This window comes from Anopheles cruzii, chromosome X, assembly GCF_943734635.1.
Source record: "Anopheles cruzii chromosome X, idAnoCruzAS_RS32_06, whole genome shotgun sequence".
Taxonomy (NCBI): Eukaryota; Metazoa; Arthropoda; class Insecta; order Diptera; family Culicidae; genus Anopheles; species Anopheles cruzii.
This window is the reverse complement of record NC_069143.1, coordinates 2872654-2893265: the sequence shown is the minus strand read 5'-3', so window position 1 is coordinate 2893265 and position 20612 is coordinate 2872654. Positions and strand designations below refer to the sequence as shown.

General features: G+C 48.9%; 3 protein-coding genes across 3 annotated transcripts; 1 reads left to right on the top strand and 2 right to left on the bottom strand.

The window, feature by feature from the left end:
- The first annotated feature begins 281 nt into the window (after positions 1-281).
- LOC128268599 (uncharacterized) lies at positions 282-2085 on the top strand. The gene is made up of 3 exons (XM_053005732.1): positions 282-323; positions 437-914; positions 980-2085. Exons 2-3 carry the CDS (start codon positions 501-503, stop codon positions 1112-1114), a joined length of 549 nt encoding a protein of 182 aa, XP_052861692.1. The 5' UTR covers positions 282-323; positions 437-500; the 3' UTR covers positions 1115-2085.
- Positions 2086-4680: 2595 nt separating this feature from the next.
- On the bottom strand, positions 4681-7799 carry LOC128268252 (acetylcholine receptor subunit beta-like 1). The gene is made up of 6 exons (XM_053005305.1): positions 7739-7799; positions 6856-7278; positions 6659-6795; positions 6387-6541; positions 5271-6312; positions 4681-5143 (listed from the first exon to the last, which is right to left on the bottom strand). The coding sequence occupies exons 2-6, from the start codon at positions 6914-6916 to the stop codon at positions 4979-4981; spliced, it is 1560 nt and encodes a 519-aa protein (XP_052861265.1). The 5' UTR covers positions 6917-7278; positions 7739-7799; the 3' UTR covers positions 4681-4978.
- A 9847-nt stretch (positions 7800-17646) lies between these two features.
- On the bottom strand, positions 17647-19095 carry LOC128268464 (ELAV-like protein 2). Its single transcript, XM_053005611.1, has 3 exons — positions 18903-19095; positions 18315-18813; positions 17647-17995 (listed from the first exon to the last, which is right to left on the bottom strand). Exons 1-3 carry the CDS (start codon positions 19093-19095, stop codon positions 17647-17649), a joined length of 1041 nt encoding a protein of 346 aa, XP_052861571.1.
- Positions 19096-20612: the final 1517 nt, after the last annotated feature.

Here is a 20612-nt window from a genome sequence, read left to right as displayed (position 1 = left end):
TCAAGAATGCAAGTTGCTTGTTATATTCAATATTTTAGAAGATGGCTGCAATGGTAACCTTATGGTGAAAACCTGACCGTTAATTCATTGATTCAGCGGTGCTACACGTAGTTGTCTTTCGATGTGTTTCGTATTATCCTTATAAATGCAAGGCAGGCACTGCCTTCTGGTTTTTTGGGTGATTCGGAATATTAGAACAAGTTGACAGATTCACGCGTATCTCTTCCCGACCGGATCGTTGAACTGTCAAATGAGAATCTGTACGTAAACAAAAAGTCTGTCAGTAAGTCAATTGTAAGAAATCGAATGATAAAACTTTAGAGGTATGTGCTTGTCGAAAACTGTTCGTATGAAAACACTATCAACAAAGAACTAGACAGTATGATGAACAGTTTATACCGATAAGCGATATCATCATAATTCATTCAACTTGTAGAGTTTGATTCCGGACGCTTTTCTGCCCGACAACGCGAGGGCCGCTCTATCGACTGATATCGATAATGTATGCAGAGTTAGTGATGAATAGAATCCGGCAATTGTTCCTAACGCTGATCGGTGTGCTTAAGCGAGCCATGTGCTGCTTTTCACGTAGACGGAAACTATCCCATGGCGAGTGTGAGGTGTTGAGTTCGATCAGCATCGATCGCAGCGCGGTGGGAGACGTTCGGAGTAAACACGTTTCCGAGAAAGATTGGAACTCTTGGGACGATGCACCGAGCACGGTTGAAGAGCACATTGAGCGGTACCGGGAGACTCTGGCACAGCCACAGCACCCGGCGGAATCTCCGGTAGAGGTGGATTATTTTCAGGGTATGGCTCCACAGATCCTGCGCCAGCCCAAAATCTGCATTGCCGAAGATTCTCAACCGCGCGACTTTAGCCGTCTGACGGCCAATATTGACATTCCTGTGGTGGTAAGAATGTTGAATTACGCCTCTTGAGTGCTACCTAAATCAATTACTTAACCCGGTTTTTGCAGAATGAGCTAGAAGACTGGAACGAGGGCAACCAGACTGGTTGGGATGACGCCGATGAATCCACCACTAAGCAATTGATACGGGAAACCAGGAAGGAGTTGCGTGCCCAGCGACAGTACAGTCCAAAAAGGATATAGAGAAGAGGTGTTCGTCGCGCCCATGTTTTGTCGAGACAAATCCTAGTCGTAAGGTTTCCTTGAGTTTGTTTTAAACACTTGAATCGTTTTGATTTCACAATCCTTACGATTTGATTTTTATGTGCTACGTTCGTATTTGACGTGAGAGCTTCATGAACTACATTGCGCTAATACCTGATGCATTGATGGGGAGTGTGGAAAAAAGCAAACCACATGGATCAATGAACAGGCAACCAGGCACCACAGTATAGTCAAATGGAAATCGTAATATGCTGATAACAATTCCACCACTACTAGTGATGCCATTTTGAAAAAAAAGTCTGCCGAATTTCGTGCTAGTGTCTTGAGAATCAAATACAAATTAAACTCCACAGTGCTTATGCTCTATATAGGAATCTTCGCAAAGTATGGTTGGTTGGCTGTTGAGAGATTTCAACACGCAATTTCCGGTCTACTATATTGTGTTCTTATAAAAATTGAACAAGTGCATCCAAAAGAAACCCTCTGACACTGTACGTCACCAAAAGATAATAAACGCATTATCGTCTATAACCATTTCGATGTATGGAAACTGTTGCGGAAATCTTGGGATGCGTCGACATTACCCTGCAAAGGCCTTGTAGACTATTGGGCGATAGAAATGTTTCTTCTACCTACCCATACGAACTTGCAAAACTGAACCGGGGAATTCACCCCCTTTCTTTTAATTGGCTAAGGCTATGGGCGAGGTAAAGTCGTTTTTACTTCGGTGATTTTGTCAAGCTTACTTCTTTCTTAAAGCGTAGATTAGTTACTGGATCAGCCCACTGGTACTTTTGTTGCATTTAGGGCATATTTCAAAACAACAGTGTCATCGAAAACGACGGAAGATGATATTTTTGTCCGTGTTCACCTGTTACTAGAGAGAAGACGGTACAACTGTACAGGAATAAGATACAAAGAAATCAGCAACAAAATGCAGAATGTAAGTATGCATGAAACAGAAAGGATAGGACGAAAAGGCATGAGAAAGCATATTGAAATGCAGGCTATGTTTTGTTAAACTATGAACTTTTTTTCCAGTAATGTTTCATTAAAAATGTGTATCCAATAAAATGTTATTTATAATGGTTTAGTTGTTTTCTTACCCCACCTCGTTTTCGCACATGTTTCACGATTTCGCTTGACACTTACATGTTTTATGCGTGCATGTGCGTGTGTGCATGTGTGGGTGCATGTAAGAAAATATGAGGACCATCACCAGTGTTAACGTGTGTCCTGCCCGTCAGTGTGCGTTCGCTGACTGATGCTTTGCACTAATCTACTCGCTATTTATATTATCTAAATTGTAACAATATTGCCTAGTTATTGTATATCATGTTACACTATCGTCTGTTTTCTTTCTTCGACCTTCCGAGTAACAACCTGCGGCATTCGGGCTGCTGTAGTTGTGTTTCCATTTCTTCCCTCCAGTACCTTTCGTTTTAGATCTTTCACTACTTCTTTGGTAGTCTTGCTGCTCACTTTGGTTCGCTGTTTTTGCGTGTTGGCGTTGCACAGTAGTAGTAACTTTTGGGTTATCTTTGTCATATTTGCCATTTGTCCTAGAGCTTATTATGTTGTTATTTATCTGCTGTTCTTCATATGTTTATGGTAATTTGTGTCCCACCCCAAGAAGCTAGTAGCGCTTTCTGTAGTTGACTTTTGCATTCAGTTGGATGTTTTTGCGGATTTATGCGGCTCGTGACTCCGACATGGCGATGTGATTTCTATTAGTGCTGCTTTTGCATTCATGCAAGGTTCTATGTGTTTCCCAAAAGGAATGTGTGTCGTTTATATATTCCGTTCCTTGTTCCTGGTATTGGCTGTTCATACTTTCATTGGTTGGTGCGGTCATTTAAAAACATGTGTTAAACTTCACTGTGGCGCTTCACGAACAGTTGTGCCTCTTGTTGACATATTTCTTTTTTCTTTTTATGCAAAAAAAAACATCAATTGAAACGTTGTCCTTTGGCCTTTGTTTGGTTGTTTCGTTTCTTTTTGTTTGATTTTGTTCGTTCAATAATCGGTGCCTTTATTTAAATATTTATTTAGTAGTTATTGTTTTTTTGTCTCGTTGAGCGGTGATTACGTTATATGGGTTGCTTAGGTTTGCTGCTTGTTTTTACTTTAAATCTCTTGATAATCGTTCGTCCTTTGCTGGGTGCGCCGTATAGTTGAACAATGGTGACTCCTTCCTCTCACCTTATACTTCGCTAAAACTCAATCTTTATTCTCTCCTACCATCCGCTCTGTTTGGCAAATTGTTGGCAATGTTTAAAAAACTCAGCGTGAACGAGTGCAACGAGTCGTCATTCCCTATCAGCCTTTCGCCGTTTATGCTTGAAGGTATAGACAAAACGGAGGTGAGAAGTAGGCATATCAGAGCCCTTGACATATCACAAACAGGTGCCACCACAGTCACAGAGCCGGCACACAAGTGGGTGCGAAACACTTAACCCTTGTGGCATGGGACCTTCTCGTGTCTGGTTCGCACCTGGTCCTGCAAAGAAAGCGTGTTTTTTTTACTCAAACATCCTAGACTAGGTTGCTGTTGAAACTCACTAGGGGCTCATACTAAACGGTTGAAACTGACACATTCGAGCAGACAATGGTGACAATCTGTCGGGATAGATAGTCGCTTATAACAAAACATCCTTCCGAAAAAGAAAAAAAACAAACGGTGATCCAGCGATATTAAACGAATCGGTACGACCTTTGTATCGGTAAACCCGTATCTACCGATACCTGTCGAATACCGGTTTTCAATACTATAAACACTTGAGCATGTTGCGTATATTTATATATTTTAAACAAATTTATCCGTATCCGGTAGAAATGTTGGCTCTAGTTAGTTTGCAGTGTTACTCATCAAATGTCACCTTCGATCGATTTGTTGTCGATCACGTTTGAATGTAGAATTTTTTTTTCCTAGATGCTCATGTTGTGCATCCGTTCTTCGTTCCCATCCCTACTCAGCTTCAGGTGCTCGGCCGCCTCGCCAGCTCGCCGGCACGAAGCAGACTGTGAAAAGCATGTCACTGCACCGCAGAACGGTCGCTTCTGCGGCTACTTAGAGATTACGTTTTACAATATTAGAAAAACCCAACAGTTACAAAACTCCCGCTTTGGCGGCGTGAGCAGCACGGCGCTTGATTCGCGGCCGCCATTGCTCTGCGCACTGCTCATTGCATCGCTGTCCTTTCTCGCTGATCCGACCTCACGTCTGATACCACACGCAGGCACTGACTGTTGTCGCCGCCGCACAGTGCTAACTACTTCAGCTCAACAAAATTGTACACCAGACAAACACTTAGGGGCTAAATATGTGCGCGGTTCGTTTCACTGCCTAGTAATGGTTGGCACGAATAGGTTCTTGGTTTTGTGCGTCTGGACTATCCGCGTACTAAATGTGTATCGTCCTTGATTATTCGCTTCTTGTGTTCGCTATATATGTTGCGTTTGGCATTTTTCTTTGTGCTATGGTATATGTACCGTCCTGTTCCGATTCCCTCACGCCCGCGCCTAGCGCTCTGCTGTCGGTCGCGTGGAGAGCGCTCGCGGGACGAGAGCGCATTTGAGCAAATGTGTTGTGTTTTTGCATTTTCAATAACAACGGATTATTGGTTACGGATCGCTCGTGCTGGATCTGCTGTACCCTGCAAAAAGATGGAGAGAGAAATATAAACATGGCGCCGCAGTGTGCAGTGTACGAACGACTCCTGTCGTGAACGCCCGGGTCTTCCCACCATCGCCTGGGGCTGTGGGGCTGGTGGATCCGGTGGCGGATATGGTCGCGCGATGGTCGTCGCTAGGGCCATTCCTTTTCGCAGGCGCGGGGACCACTTATTTGCCCCGGTAGATCTCGATGATGCGGTCCTGATCCACGTACTCGAAGATGTGGGGCGCATCCATGAGAATGCCGACGGTGCCCGCCGTGGTGACGATGAAGAAGATGTACAGCTGCAACCTGTCGATGACCATGGCGACGTACTTCCAGTCTTCGCGGGTCTGCTCGAGACAGAAGTTAGATACAGAAGGGTGATTGTGATTAGATTGCGGGGTTGAGTTTGGTTGCCTGTGTCGGTCGGTCGTGCATGGCGGCAACCAGAGGTTCGCTTTTGCATCGCCACGGTACCTGTATGTAGAGGTCCTCGTTGCGCAGATGCTCGGCGATGAACTCGACCGCCTCGGTCGCTTTACTGGCTTCGGGCGACAGGAGGATCGAGTCGGAGCTCTCACTTTCCCGCCGGCAGCTGTCGGCACCGATGCCCAGGTCGCCGCTGTTGAGCTTGCGGTTCATCTTGCAGTTCGGGTGGTGCAGGTCGGACAGCTCCATCACCTCCATCTTGGACTGCTTGGCACCGAGCGCGCTGATGTGCTTCGGAATCTCTGCCGGCGACCCGTACGACGGGTGAGTGTGCGGCTGCGGCGGTACGCTCATGCCCGGCATCTCCATCATCCACCGGAGGCGCGTCTTGCGCGGGCGCTTCATCAGCAGCATCGCCGGTAGGTAGTGCAGAAACACGGACCGGATCCACATAGGCATCCGGTGGGTGCGGGGGCCGCGGAAGTTCCAGTTGATGATGATGACCGTCACCAGGATGGACACCGTGTTCATGATGAAGGTGAACAGCAGGTACTTGGCGATCAACGGGAGCACCAGCGAGGTCGGCGGCAATATCTTCGACACCAGCAGCAGAAACACGACCAGCGACAGGAGAATGCTGATGCCCAGTGTCACCTTCTCGCCGGCCTCGGCCGGCAGGTAGAAGACCAGCACGCACAGGAACGAGATCAGCACGGTCGGGAGGATCAAGTTGACCGTGTAGAAGAGGGTCTTGCGGCGGATGATGATGTAGAACGTGATGTCCGTCTCGGTCGGGTTGCCCTCGTACACATTCAGGTACGCCGGCACCTCGATGATGTCCCACGTGCCGGACTTCCAGTAGTCGGACAGGTCGACGAAGTTCTTGTTGTTGTAGAGGGCGAGCGACACCTGGTCGCCGTTGAACGTCCACGAGCCGAACTTCATGATGCAGGTCTGCTGGTCGAACGGGAAGTAGGTGACGTCGATCGTGCACGAGCTCTGGTAGATGGCCGGTGGCACCCACAGCACCTCACCGTTCGGGTAGATCAGAACGTTCGATTTGTAGCGCACCTCGTAGTTTCCGTCGGCACTGTTTCCGGGGCGGGATACGGGGCTCGTTGTTAGGTTGGGTTGGGCGAGGGGTCACAGGGGCACACAACTTACTTGTTAAACAGCACAATGTCCGGCTTCCACACCTTGTCCGGCGGCAACCGCAGCACGCCGATGCCACCGTAGTCGGCCTCGTCCCACTGCAGCTGGTAGTCGCTCCACACCAATCGCAGCCAGACGTTCGACTTCATGATTTGGTTCTTTTCGTTCTGCAGTGTGTGTGTGTGTGTGTGTGTGTATGGATGTATGGACAGATGTGACGTGAGCAACCCCGGGAGCAACGGAACGCACCGTAGGCAACGCGCCAGCGGGAAGGAGATACGTACCACGTTGATCAGCTGCACGAACGCTAGCCCGAACCGTACGTCCACCTTCTGGGTCATGTTTTGGACCGGCCGAATCAGTTTGTTGTAGCCGCGGAACAGATCGCGCACCAGCCGTTCTTCATCCTCCGAACACAAGCCTACGGAAGGGATGGTTTTGGGGGTTTGCTCGGGTGTTCTGGCATCTTGCGCTTACTTACCAATTCCTACGTAGTGCTGTAACGCTAGTAGCCCGGCCAGGACCAGCACTCGTGAACACATTCTTGGTCGAGATCTCAGAACCCCCTCAGCTCAGGTCAGCTCAGACGCGGACCGTACCGTAGATCGTATGGGACTGACCCGAGCGTTTTACTAATCTACCAGCCGTATCTTCCCACCACCACCAACCACTACCGTTGTAGGCGTTGCTTTAATTCCGTGTATGCCGTCCGCTCTGCTTACCTACACCTGTTTTACGCTCTCTCTCTCTCTCCCTCTTTTTTTCTCTCTATCTCTGCTCACTTCATTGTTCTGGTTTTTTTCGCTGTTTGCTGTTCAACTGTTTTGATCCCGTTTTTGGGGCATTTTTCGTGGTGTCCTTTTCGTGGCCAAGGTTTTCCGCAGAAGAGACGCGACCGAAGAGACTATGAGGGCAGAAGAAAATTGAGACTTTGTGTGGGTTCCGTTGGGTCTGACGAATTGTAGTGTTAAGGGGGATTGGAAAACTGACGAGACTTATCGGGGAAGCGTTATGCAGTCACCACGCAGTTGACAAATGTGGTATGTGGCCAAACAGGGTGCGGCTGGATGGCGGATGTCGTGGAGGAGGAGGAGAGGACTAGGATAGTGTGCGTCCGGCGGGAGTGCGTACGAATTTGTCCACTGTTCACAGACAGCCAGGCGTCGTCTGCTTGGACGGGTGGGGGGGTGGGGGGGGGGGGGGGGGGGGTGTCGTGAAGGGTAGGCCACCTACTGCCGTACTGCTCAGGAAGCACTACTGCACGCCTGAGGAAGGGGGACGTAGGGAGCGGCCCACAGAGGTTGGGTGGGTCAGAGAGAGGATGTAGACAAAAAACTGAAATGAAGAGAATAAAGGGCACTCACTGCACTCTCACTCTGGGGACGATGGTCGAATGCAGCTGGGCGAACTGCACGCACCTTCTTAACACTCCCGACTGGGTCGCGAGCCTGCCAACCGCTCGTAGCCGGGATACGCACGGATAACGAATGGGGTGGGGACAACGGTAGAGAAGCACGGGGATGGGGGCCCGTTCGCACTGGGCGAAAACGTCCTGCGGTTGGGTCCTATCGATTTTCCCGCTACCAACTCGACAGTGTCTCCTCACGCGCCGCCCGATGTCCGTGCACGTGCTTGTGGTGGAGAGCGCATGAGCGGTAGCGCTCACCAGTCAGGACCCCCTCGGGACGGATGCTAACACACACACACACACCCGAGCGGCGTTCCGTGTCGCTTGTTTTGTGCTTACTCGCCTCTCCGTTGGTCACCTGCGTGTTTTGGCGTTCTGCTGGAAATGTCCTTGTCGTTCGATTAATCGTTTATTATCCGAGATCCGAGCCTGGTGCGTGTAGGAGTACAGGTACAGGTACAGGATCCCCACGGCCCCCAACACTACGCAACCACTCGCAATTCGCGCTGACTGCTGATGCGGTTGCGGTTCGCCCGAGCGCTGAACTACTAACTGCTGACTAGAGCGCCGCCGACGGAATGTAGCACCATCGCACCGTGCGCCCTAGCCAGGCAGGCGTGGCAGGCAGGCGCTCGGAGCAGCGCTCTGGAAAGGGCGCATGTCACAGAAAATGGCGATTTCGTCTTTTTTCCGAGCTACGGCAGGGGAGAGTAAGGAAATGGGCGCTAGGGGCGCTGACCACGTCAACGTTGATTATCCTGAAGCCGAGCCGAGCCGACGAGGCGTGGAGCTTGTGTCAACACAGAAGCCACTACCAGCTCGTGGCGTGTATCGTTCGAATTCCGGAGCGATTTGTGAAACGGGCCGCCAAGCCGATGTCTAGGTGGTTTCTTTAGAAATCTACGTAGACTGAGACTGAGCTGGGTAAATGTTTCTGTTTTCGGACGGCACATTTTAAAGCGTTGGTATGGACATCCCGTCCACTGAAGGGGTATCAATATTTGATGGCAATTGACGGCACCCTTCACCGGAAGGGGGTTGGTTTTGAAGATGATCTGAAAACTCTGTAGACCACACCTGTCAGTGATTCAGTTTTTCGGTCACATGGAGAAGTTCGTAGCCAAGTTCGCCAAGAACGTAGCGATACGAGGTGTGTTCAAAAATGTTTGCGACATTAGAATTTCCGCGGGTTACCTATATCCGATTTTCGATTCGATTTGTAGCGTCAGGTTGCTACACATGTCAGTGACTTATGGTGAAAACTTCGGCCATTTTGAGCAATCAGTCAATTTTTGACAGTTGTTTTGCTGGGCCAAGATTTGGATCATCTTCGATGTGTGTCTCATTCAAAAAATGGATGGCAAGGAATCTTTATGAAAATTTTCTGTGAAAAAAGAAATAAAGAGCTCGGACGCAATCGAAAATTGGACTGTGGCTTATGGTGAAGCTATCACATCGTTCAAAAAGTCCCGGGACTAACTATGAAAACAACATTTTATCGGCAAAATTCTTTATTATTCATCAACATAATCTCCTTAAAGTGTAATACAATCATTCCACACTTCTCTAACTTTCCAATTCCATGTTTGTAGAACGGTTTGTCTTTTGACTCAAAATGACCCTCAAAAGCAGCGATCAGCTCCTCATTCGAGCCATATCTTTTTCCCTGGAGCATCTTTTTGAGATCCGTAAAGAGCCAGTAGTCACTAGGCGAGTACGGAGGATGAGGAAGCAGTTGAAAGCCTAATTCGTTGAAGTTAATCATCGTTTTAATTGAATTGTGCTATGGTGGCTTTTGTTCCAATTTGCGCAAATGCGGCACCTATTTGAAAAAAACCTTTTCCATAGCCAATTTTGGTGCAAAATAGTAAATGCACTAGCAGTTGATATGTTCACCATCTCAGCTATCTCGTGCACTTTCATTTTTTGTCTTCCATCACGATTTTCAATACTTGCTTGATGTTTTCGGGAGTTACTGCCTCATTTGGCCGACCCGAAAGTTCCCATCATTTGTATCAGCACGACCGCATAGAAGTCAGCATACCTCCGAAAAATGGTTGGTTTCCACGGAGTAGAGTCCGGATAACGTTTTTCAAGCCATTACTGAGCTTGAACAGTGGTTTTTCCCCATTAGAAAACAATGTTTTATCAACACGCGAAACTCGCTTTGGTCCATTTTTTCAGGATTGCAAAAGTAGCGTCACTTTAACCACTACAACTTTCTTGGTTATGCTTCGAATTACATCAAATTTTGACACACCTCATCTGAAGGTTGGTACTTCCGAACCCTGGTATATGAATGGCATTATTAGCGCCATTTCTATGGTAGTCCCGGGACTTTTTGAACCATGTGATATTATGACCCAAAGCAGTGCTTTCGACGGTCCCAATTTTATTCAGAGGGCCGAGAAGATGTGAACGTCGAAAAGCCAAGTTTGGTAGAATGTAAACAGTTTTGCTTACAGTTTTTTTCGATTGCAAGGTCGTGGTGCAACATGAGTCCGTTGTCAAAAGATAGAACGGTCAATAAAGAATATTTCCTGCAAGTTATGCGCAATTCGCCCGAATCAATGTGTCTCAAACGCCCGGATATGTGGGAAACCTTAAATTGGTTGTCGCGCTTCTGCTCACACAGCTCGTGGTTTCTGCACGATTTTTTGGCCAAAACAACACTCCAATGATGCCAAAGCCACCGTATTCTGCAGATCTGCCTCCCCCCTGTGACTTTTTCTTGTTCCGGAAACTGAAGGAGGCCATGAAAGGACGACGCTATGATACGATTTAAGAGATAAAGACGGCATCGACGATGAGCCAAATCTTGTTCAAGCAAAACAGCTGTCAAAAATTGACCGATTACTAAAAATGGCCGAACTTTTCACCATAACTCACTGTGTAGCAGCATAACGCCACAAAACGCCATCCAAAATCGGATATACGCGGAAATTTAAATGTCGCAAAAAATTTTGAATACACCTCGTATATTGAACAGTTGCGCGAGTTTGGAGCAGCAACGGGCTGAGCGAAGGAGAGTTAAACAATTGGCAGCCGCTACTTCGTGCTCGGCAGCACGGCAGTGGCTTCGTGCTACGAGAATACTACTACCCGAACTACAAATACGAAGAGAGAAAGCAATCAACATAACCCTAACCGATACTAGTATGGCCTACTATCAGTCGTTCAGTCGTCTTCAGATTATCGGCCCATAAGACTTGAGCACCAATAAATCCAGACTCCAGAGTCCAGCGTCACAGTCCGTATGTGTAAGGAAAGCCCAAAAAATATAGCCAAACAGAAGAACAGTACGGGGCGAAAGTAGGACGAACGGATACGACTGAGAGACACAGAAGTTCTCGTACAACAGCAGACAGCAGCGGTAGAAGGATTGGTTTTTGCGTTTTTTTTGTTCATGGATTTTATTGAATTAGTTTCGTTCGCCAGCGTTTATCGATTTACACACATTCTGTCAGTTGGGTCAGCTTATTTTGCCTCTATTGGCGCATGGTTCGGTTTTCTGTTAGTTTGTTATTGAAGCCTTCGCTCTTGGTTTGCTTTTTTTCTCCTTTTCTTAAACGACATAAAAACAACTTCATTTATATTTTTTTAGTTCTGCGTGTGTTTCTTGCTTTTCCTGGCCCGGGTACTCCTCTTATTGTTTGCTGCTTTGTGCCGTTCACAGCACAGGTGTGTTTACGACGTTCCAAGCCATAGCCACTCAGTACGCCCCGGCCCGGAGTTTGTTTGTTTCCGTTTTTTAATCCATTAATACTATTTCCGTGTGACGGTACGCCGTTTTATTACCTTCTGCTTTTTTAATACCCTTGTCTTACACTCTTTTTTTATGTCCGTTTTACTGGTTTCGCTTCGCGATCACTGTGTTTCTGTCTTTAAGTCCTTTCGCCCGTCATGTTGCGCTTTTTTCATCCTTTCTTTTCGGTTCACAGAGTGATTCACAAACGTTAGTTGACTTGCCGTTGCCGTTGCCGTTGCCTTGTTTTTTTATCTGCTTTTATGCTGAAGCCACGGTTCTTCTTTGTTCGAGGAATTCGATGCCACATTCCGGAATGCACGAGCTGGCATTGCCTCTGTCGCCGAATTTGAACGCTGTAATTGATTAGGAAACTGATGACGCAACTGAAGTAGGCTAAACGCGCATTTTTGTTGATGTAAACCGTACCGAACCGAAGCTTTCAACGGAATACCTAAACAGTCGCACGTAAAATGGTTGCTGGCCAAATGGTTGTTGAAAGTTTTATCATTTCATTCTTTCTCTCCGCTCGGTCGGTCGATTACCATGCAGTTTTCTTTTTCACTTTCACCTTCAACCACTAGTGTCGCTCATCACTGTTACTTTCACGGATCAAGTGGGTTTTGGTTTTGTTTTGAATTTGCAAAAAGGATTTCAACGTTTGTTGTGATATTTGCTAGGTCCAGCATCGGCGTTTTCCACATCCTTTCTCGTTCGTATGTTCGTCTGATCACTGCTCTGCTACACCAGTCTAGCGACGTTCTGCTTGCTCTCAGCTCCTTGCATTATCGGTTCATTGTTTTACTGTTTTTTTTTCTTCAAAGTTTGCTTACGCTAATGCGTGTGTATGTTGACATCGTTGTGTAGGTTTGATTTGTCTTACGGTTAAACGGTTTTATTCTTTCTATTTTGTTCAAACGTTTCGTTGCCAATCCGGTGGTGGGTCGGAATTCCGGCGACGGAAACCGGCGGAACTCATGGCTCTGGCGAATCCCGTTTTTGTCCCGTATTCCTGTTGGTATCGAATGCCCACGCTCCTGTCCACGCTTTTGTAAACCAACCATAACCGCTCTTAGTGCCTGCGCCTCATGATTCGGCGGCCTTTTGGAAGTGACGCCGGTTGACGATTGGGGATTAGTCATGCTTTTTTTTTAAATAAACTTATGTTATAAAATTTTGCTAAGCGAGTATAGCTACACTACCGCCTAGGCACACCATCCTGGGTTGCCTAGGTTGTGGTGCAAAGCAATTCCGCTGTTCCGCCTGCATCCGACTCCGAGATGAAGTACAAAAAATGGGCCGTTTAAAGGCTCCCCAACCGATACCGATTTCCTAGGAAAACCGTTACTGCACTGTCTCCGTGCTGCCCTGCTATCCGAGTGCTGTGTGCAATCTCTGGTCACAGCATCCTCTGCCCCTTACAGAGGCTTTGCTAGCATAAAACGCTTTAGAATGACGCGTATGTCGGACTTGTTACGAACATCTAGTTCCCTTTTGTGGTTTTTTTCGGTTTTGTTCAGCCAAGCCTATGTTCAGCTCTACTCCTCGCACTGCCAACGGGTCCTGGCGTGTCTTACACACAGTTGGGTTGAAAATACTGGCAAATGTAACCATGCAATATAATTTAATGTGTGTGAGCCGCGTAGTGCCTGCCTCAGTATGTTGCTTCCGGCCAGGCTCAGGCCGCATATCTGAGGAGACCGGATGGCCCCCGAGCGTAGCGTAGGATCCTTCGCTACGCTAGGATCCTTCAGCAACGGAACTCCGAAAACCACAATAGACAGGCCGTCGCCATCTGCGGACAGCAGCGGAGCGGATCAGCAGTGTGTCCTGGACGGGTGTGATGGTAATGCGTACTGATTGGCTCGCTCTCTCGCTCGCACATTAACGACCATTCACCCCTTCTGAACGCCGCTGTGATATATGTATGCGTGTGTGTGTGTGTGCATGAAAATTTCCCGAAAATTCGCAACCAATCCCCAATATCAACGCAAACGAAACGAAACAATCAATGAAAAGTCATCACAAACAAGCGTACGACGTTTTGGTTTTCTTTGTTTTTCTTTTTTCATGTTTTTCACTCTCCGATGTTGTTCATTTCCAATCCGCAGGTTTTCATTTCCGTTTTCTTTATCCACCCGCCCCACGAGCTCCACTCGCGCTCCTAGCTTTGTTCCATTGTTGTTTCCTTTTTGTTGGCTGTGTGTGTACTCTGGCATGTGTTGGATCTCTGTTCTCGGTTACGCGTGTTGCAATATTTCATTTCGTTTATCTTCTCGTGCTTTTTGGGAATACTTTCAATCTTACGGTTTACGGCGTTTCTTTCTATCTCTCTCTCTTTCTCTCTATCTTTTTCTCTCTATCTATCTCTTTCTCTCTTTTTTCTTTTTTCCAATGCTTCTCTGGCGCAGTTTAACGTATTGTTTTGTGCGAGTTCCCAGACTTGTTTGTTTGCTTTGGAGCGTGGAGTGAGTGCGGTTTCCTGAAAGTTTCCCAACCAATTGAATCGGTTATTTGCTCGCTTTCATGTTCTATTGTTTTGAAGGGGCCGCGCAACGCATGGGCGAGTCGCGGGAAAAAGGATCTCGCTTGCGCTCGCTGAGCTGAACAAAGGACGTAGAGCCGGACGTGGCCGGACCAATAGAGTGTGCCAATGTGTTCGTCGGTGAAACTGCGGTTGAGGAATAATGTTGGGGTGCGGAACAAATACGTGTATTGGTGTGTGTGTGTGTGGGTGTGTGTTTATGTCTGTATGTGTGTCGGTAAATACGCTCGACGATTGGAGGTGAATAAAGGGAATAAACAAATATGTAAAGAAATTGCTGTATCCCATGCCAAGAGTAACTTTTGCGTAAGAGGTTTGTCAACGTACCGGCACGTAGCACGTGCCACGGTATGTTAAATGGACGACCACACGTGAATGAAAATCAATCCCGGATCTCGGAGACCCGGGGCTTAAATTAATTATGCACTGCGCTAATTATATATGTAGGAAAGTAAAGGTTTTTAGTCGGGTAAGAACGTTTAAAAATGGCGGGAAAGGTCGACGGGGGGCGGGCAGGAGTCCTGTTCTGCCCTGTTCTGTTGGTTTCCCCGCCTCTTGCCGCGTTGTGCGCCTGTGTGCCTCATCGCTCACAAAGTCATACAGCTATCGGTTATCAATAATCATATCAAGTTTCATTTATCAGTATATTCTAATGGAATAAAATTTTGACTAATACGCCAGAAAATATCTTGAGTAAGACCGCTGTTGCTGCTGCCGCTGCCGTCGCCATACCTTCTACCCTTTCCATAGGTTGTCGCGGTTTTATTCCGGTTTAATTAATTAAGTAAAGACCACACCACGGCACCCTGTTAATCCGTTTCGAAGGAAGCGTGGGCCTGAAAGGAGAACATGTATGTTCTCTTGTGAACTGAGTGTGAGTGTATGCTCTCCTGTGCCTCGCTCCTTCCTGTTCTCTCTCTCTCTCTCTCTGTTCAAATACCGTCCACAGGGCAGGGCAGGGTGTCAAAGTATAAGTTTGAAAAGCCCCGAAAGACGTCACAGAAGCAGTTCTCGTGGTGTCGCACCTGGTCGCACCTTGGGTTTGTTTTCCGCTTACACTTTTCGCGCGGGTTTGCTGTTTTTTGCAGCAACACAGCAACCAACATCAACTCTGATCGGCGGTACGTGCACGTGCACGCTGCTTGTGCCTCCTCACATTCGTTCGTTTTTGTTTTTGGTTTGGTTTGTTACAACTTTGCCGTATTATAAAATATATTGATATAATATATGTATATGTGTGTATATTCTCAAATATAGGTTAAGTTGTAAATTGATTAAATTGATTATTTTAAGCACAATTAGATTTCATTTATTTGAAATTTTAAACTTATTTCAGCTAAATATCAATTTAGATTATTTGCTTTCCTTCATCTCGGAATTGCAGACAAAATAAAAAGAGTTGAACAATCGACGGTCAAAGAAGACGAAAAACATTGAAAAAGTGAAAACCTCACATAGTAAAATTTGACTACAAGATATCGTTTCCTCTACTCTCTCTCTCTCTCTCTCTCTCTTTCGCTCTCTTTCTCTCTATCTCTCTCTCTTTCGCTCTCTCTCTCCCTCTCGCTACACTTCCAGTTCTCCGTTTCGCTCCGCTTTCCTCGTTCCGTTTGTCCGCGACTTAAAGTCCACTCTCGATCAATTCTGGCCTGCCTCGACCGGCTTGGCGTGGCTCGTGCTGCCTTGGACGCACATCGTCCAAACATCGAAACCAGCCCCTTTCGGCTGTTCGTCTCGAGATTCTTGGGTTCCTTGGGATACAGACACAAAGCATCGACTCCACTCGCATCGACTGGTGTTATGAAAGGGCAAGCTAAAGCCTCTGCTACATCCGTACAGTAAGACAGTACAGTGGGACAGTACATTTAGTATACAGCATATTAAGTGGGACACGCTGGGGTCGATCGATCGATTAGTCTAAACGAAGTACGGAATGTGAACTCATGGAACGAAGGTCACCTTGAAGTCGCATTGCACGCAAAATGGAAACCGCAAGTCAACGGCGCGGCACAGCGCCGTCGACTTTGAATTGCACGTTAAATGACTAGTGTCTGGTATACACTGTAGGAATAATTGTAAAATAGCCAGCAGTGAGTAAGTAAGAGATCGCTTGCGTCTTGTAAATACGTACTTAAACTAAACTGGGGGAGTAAACTCAGAAATACTCAAGCATTCGATTAAATTTAGTTGGTTGGTTGGTGGTGGTCTGTGCGCCCAGAGTGCGCCGTAGTGTGTGCCGTGCCTGGAGGCAAGCCCCCCACCACCCCCTTCCACCCACCCTCACACCCTTCCAAGCACGCTCGAGGGAGCCGAACAGCCAAGCTTCGCAGCCCGCCCCCAAATGGCGGTCCTAGCTGCACCGGTTTCCGCCACCACCTCCACCCTTTGCCACCGCACACCCGCAGGTACCCACCGGTTTTGTTTTGTCTAAGTTACATAATAATTCATAGGTTCCTAGCCCCCTGCGCCCAATTCAGGAATGCCACCGTCCAGCCCAATTTAAATATTATTGCACATACACAGACACACACACATATACATTTGCCTAATCCTTCTGTTTTGACCCACCCCCAGGTCCCCTCCCCGGGAGACCTTCCACACCGCCGCCGCGGGCGCGGGCATAATTATTTCACTAACCTAACCGTGTCACCGTGCCCAGTAAACCCCCGGGAGCTCACCCTCACTCTACGCGGCGGCTAAGTCCAATCGTCGCCGAGGCTGCGGTCGCAGGAAGACAGTGTGCGCGCACACACACACACACTGCTACACTGCTACACTGCGAGTCGACTATCGTTTTCTTACTACTTTTATATTTGAGCGTTTCGGGCTGAAAATGATTCTAATCGTTAATTTCACTAGCTGACAAAAGGGTGGAGGGGGGGGGGGGGGGAAACCGGTGTCCGCGGCTTCGACTTCGACGACGACTGACGGGTGTGGGTACGGGGGTGTGCTATGGCCAACGGTATTGAAGGTGGTGGTGGTGGTGGTGTGCCGAAAGTGTAGCAACCTGACACGGTTCGTTCGCTCTAAAGGAGTGTCGGGGAGTACCCTTGAACCCTTCTCCGGGGTCCGTCTCGGAGAGCCTTGTGGTGCTAATACTGCTAACTGCTGGTATCGTCCCCGGATACCTCCCCCCGGGGGGGGGGGGGCTAATCTGTGCGTCAGATCTGTGTGCGCTTAACGCTTAGCGGCCGCTCTGATGCCCGGTCCCCGCCGAGTGTCCTGGGACAGGGGTGGGTGGAAAGGGGGGGTGGTTGGGCTGGCGTACTTGTGCTTAAATGAATGTTCAATGATTTACACACACACACACACACACAGACAGACAGACAGACAGACTGGACTCTTCTAGGCTAAAGAACGGGGCTTTACCTCTAAAAGAGCGTGTTAGTGACAGTGATCGAACTGCATCAAACCAAAAATAAGTGTGTGTAATGAGTTTCGCCGGCATCGGCATCGGAGTGTCGAAAATTCACGGATGTGTGCGTTTGGGGGTGACCCTCTACCCCCCTTCCATCCAACCCCCCCGTTCCCCCCGCCAGAACCAACATAAAGAAACTTAAAATTTTTCCCATTTTTAATTGGCCTTCGACTTGGTGTTGTTAGTCTTGAAGCTGACCTGCAGCACGCGGTTCCCGAGGGTGTAACCGTTCAGGGACTGGACGGCGACGACCGCCTCGTCGTAGTTGGTCATCGTGACGAACCCGAACCCTTTGCACTTGTTCGTCTGCAGGTCCTTGATCACCTTGACGCTCTGCACGGCCCCGAACGGCCCGAACAGCTGCCACAGCACGTTCTCTTCCGTTTCCGGCGCAAGGTTGTAGACGAAGATGCACCAGCCGGAGCCGTTGATTGCGTTAGCGGATAATACTGAGCTGCCCAGGTCACCGGTGAGCGGGGAGTATCGGCTGAAGTTCGATGGGAGGCTGCTGGTCCGTCCGTCCGCGCGTCGTCGTGGAGCCAGAAAACAGAAGGAGAGGGTCGAAATGCAACGATTAGTTGGGGATCCAGCCTGCAGCCGCAACTAAACGCAACTGCCCTGCTCCTCGGGGGACACAAACACACACACACACACACACACACGCCACTGGTTGATTGATTGAAGTCGGTTGATGGAGCGGCCCTGGTGATCGTGTTGTCGTTTGATAGAGCACAGCGGCCCTGCTACTACTACTACTACTACTACTACTACTAGTATTACTACATTACTACCGCCAAGTCTACGTCGTAGCAGGCGCAGCTCACCTGAATCGGCCGCTCAATGGATGGATTGGTCCTGGCGGAAAGCGTCTCAGGTTGGGCGTCGGCGTCAGATAGGCGGCGAGCGGCGGGATCGCCTTGTTGATGTTATTGCTGGGGTTGTTGGCGAACTTCACCGTGATCGGCTCGGACGCACCCTTCGGCGTGGTGCCGTTCAGCTGCTGGATCGCCCGTTCCGCCTCCGAGCGCTGGTCGAACCGGATGAAGCCGACGCCCTTCGATAGGCCGGTAATGTTATCACATAGAATGCGGGAGGTGATGATCTGCCCGTACGCGTTGAACAGGTTCTCCAGGTCCTGCTGGGTCATGCTCTTCGACAGCCCCGACACGTACAGGTTGGCTCCCTTGATGGCGTCGGAGCTGGGCCGCGCGAACGACACCTTGATCGTTTTGTTCTGTAGCCGCAGCCCGTTGAACGTGTTGATCGCCTTCTCGGCGTCCTCCGGCCGGTGGTAGTTGACGAACCCGTACCCCAGGCTCTGCCCTGCTTGCGGGCCGGAGAAGCAAAAAGAAGAGAAGAAAAGGATGATAAAAGGTTCTGTGGGGTTTGGGGGTGCCGTTGGTGCGACTTACCGGTGACCTTGTCCCTGATGAGCTTGCAGCTCTCGACGTCGCCGATGCTGGAGAACAGCGACTTCACCTCCTCCTGGGTCATCGTTTGCGGCAGGTAGTTGACGATCAGGTTTGTCTTGCTGTCCTCCTGCCCGCTCCCGATCGACCCGGAGCGCCCATTTTGCTGTACGGTTTCCAGTCCGTTGGCGATCATGTTGAGTTGAGATTGGTTGGTCGGCCGTACGGTCACTACTCTCTGCTCACTGGCGCCTACTGCTGCACTGGTCGTAACTAATCGTAAAGGATGGATGGATTCTCTGTTGCTTTAATGTGTGCTGTCTTCCTTCCCGTGGCCCGTTTCCGGGGGTGGGGGGCTCTTGGGGGGCGTAAGTGGCTGGATGCGCTGCGTTTGTGTTTACAAAATCCGTCTTTCGGCTCTGTCTCTGGCCGACCTACTCAAATCCTTCAGTACGACTGCCCGACTCCTAGGTGTTTGGCTCTCTCTCTCGCTCTATAGCGATTAGCAATTGGAACTAGACGGCGGAACTACTTGACACACCTCTGCTCTGTTTATCCGTCAACGTCAACCGCACGCGCGCGCCACTAGTAGAGGGTGTCCTGACTTGCCTTGTCTGGCAGCCCTCGTCGTCGTCGTCGTCCTGCGTGCGTACGTTTTCACACCTCTCAAGTATACTGGTATTGGTAGTTCTAACGATGTACGCGAGGTAGCACGAATGCTGATTAGGTTTCGGTTTCGAAGGGCGTTGTCGCTATGGGATCTCCTGGAGGCGGAGGGGGCTGGTGGTTGGTTGGTTGGTTGGCTATCCTTGTTGCGGTGCTGTGTTGTCTTTTAAATTTCACTCTTGATTCGTTTGAATGCTAATGTTGATTGTCATAACACTTACTGCCGACCCCGACTTCCGGCCACTTCAGTTCCGGGTCTGTTCCGGGTCAATCGGGTCTCCTGTTTTCGGGGTGCTCGTGTTAAGGTACGCTAGTAGTGTCACTGTCACTGGTGGATCCGGGTGGAAGTCGATAGCAACCCGCTCGTCCTCTCGGCTCGGCTCTGGAAGTGGGGAGTGGATGTGGAGTGGATGCACTTGTAGTCGCTCTCGAGGCTCGTCAGGTCGCTTCGATCGGGTCACTGGTCACGGGTGTCCAGGTCTACACGGGGCTTCCACGAGATGCTAGTCGTCCGCGTGCGCGCGTTGTACAGGTCGCGTGGATATTAAACTACTAACTCTTTGCTACTAGGGTTCAATTTTGTAAATAGGAAGCAGTTGATCTTTTTTGTTCCGTGGTTTGCTCTGCTCTGCTCTGCACCGCCGGATAAATATCGGTGCTGTCGGTCGAGACCTCGCACTAGCGCCGAGCTCGGTGACGTTCTCGAATCCCGCAGTCCAGTATTAAAACCTCCAGGCTTTTCAGGCACACTCCCAACACGGTTACGCAGTACTGTCCATGTAGACTCGCTCTCTCTCTCGCTCTCTCTCGCTCTTTCTCTACCTATCTCTCCCTCACTCTCTCTCTCTCTCTCTCGCTTTCGCTCGCTCCTTTCTAGCCGTGTATAGGTAGCGCGGTACGGATTGCTGTCGCCGGCCAAAGTGTCGATGACATCCGAAGTTCCAATATCTGAAACAAGACACGAAACGGAACGGAACGTTGGACCGGACGTAGGTTAGTAGGATGTGTCCGTGGGGGGGGGGGGGGGGGGTTAGTTTGTCCAGTGAG

Bases quoted from the DNA above. Each gene is read 5' to 3' on its own strand.
- LOC128268599 (XM_053005732.1), top strand. From the start codon at position 501: ATGTATGCAGAGTTAGTGATGAATAGAATCCGGCAATTGTTCCTAACG. The intron at 915-979 runs GTAAGAATGTTG...CGGTTTTTGCAG, and splicing joins ATATTGACATTCCTGTGGTG to AATGAGCTAGAAGACTGGAA.
- LOC128268252 (XM_053005305.1), bottom strand. From the start codon at position 6,916: ATGTGTTCACGAGTGCTGGTCCTGGCCGGGCTACTAGCGTTACAGCAC. The intron at 6,313-6,386 runs GTAAGTTGTGTG...CCCCGGAAACAG, and splicing joins GACATTGTGCTGTTTAACAA to TGCCGACGGAAACTACGAGG. The intron at 5,144-5,270 runs GTACCGTGGCGA...TGTCTCGAGCAG, and splicing joins ACGAGGACCTCTACATACAG to ACCCGCGAAGACTGGAAGTA.
- LOC128268464 (XM_053005611.1), bottom strand. From the start codon at position 19,095: ATGATCGCCAACGGACTGGAAACCGTACAGCAAAATGGGCGCTCCGGG. The intron at 18,814-18,902 runs GTAAGTCGCACC...GCCCGCAAGCAG, and splicing joins CATCAGGGACAAGGTCACCG to GGCAGAGCCTGGGGTACGGG. The intron at 17,996-18,314 runs GTGAGCTGCGCC...ACGGACCAGCAG, and splicing joins CCATTGAGCGGCCGATTCAG to CCTCCCATCGAACTTCAGCC.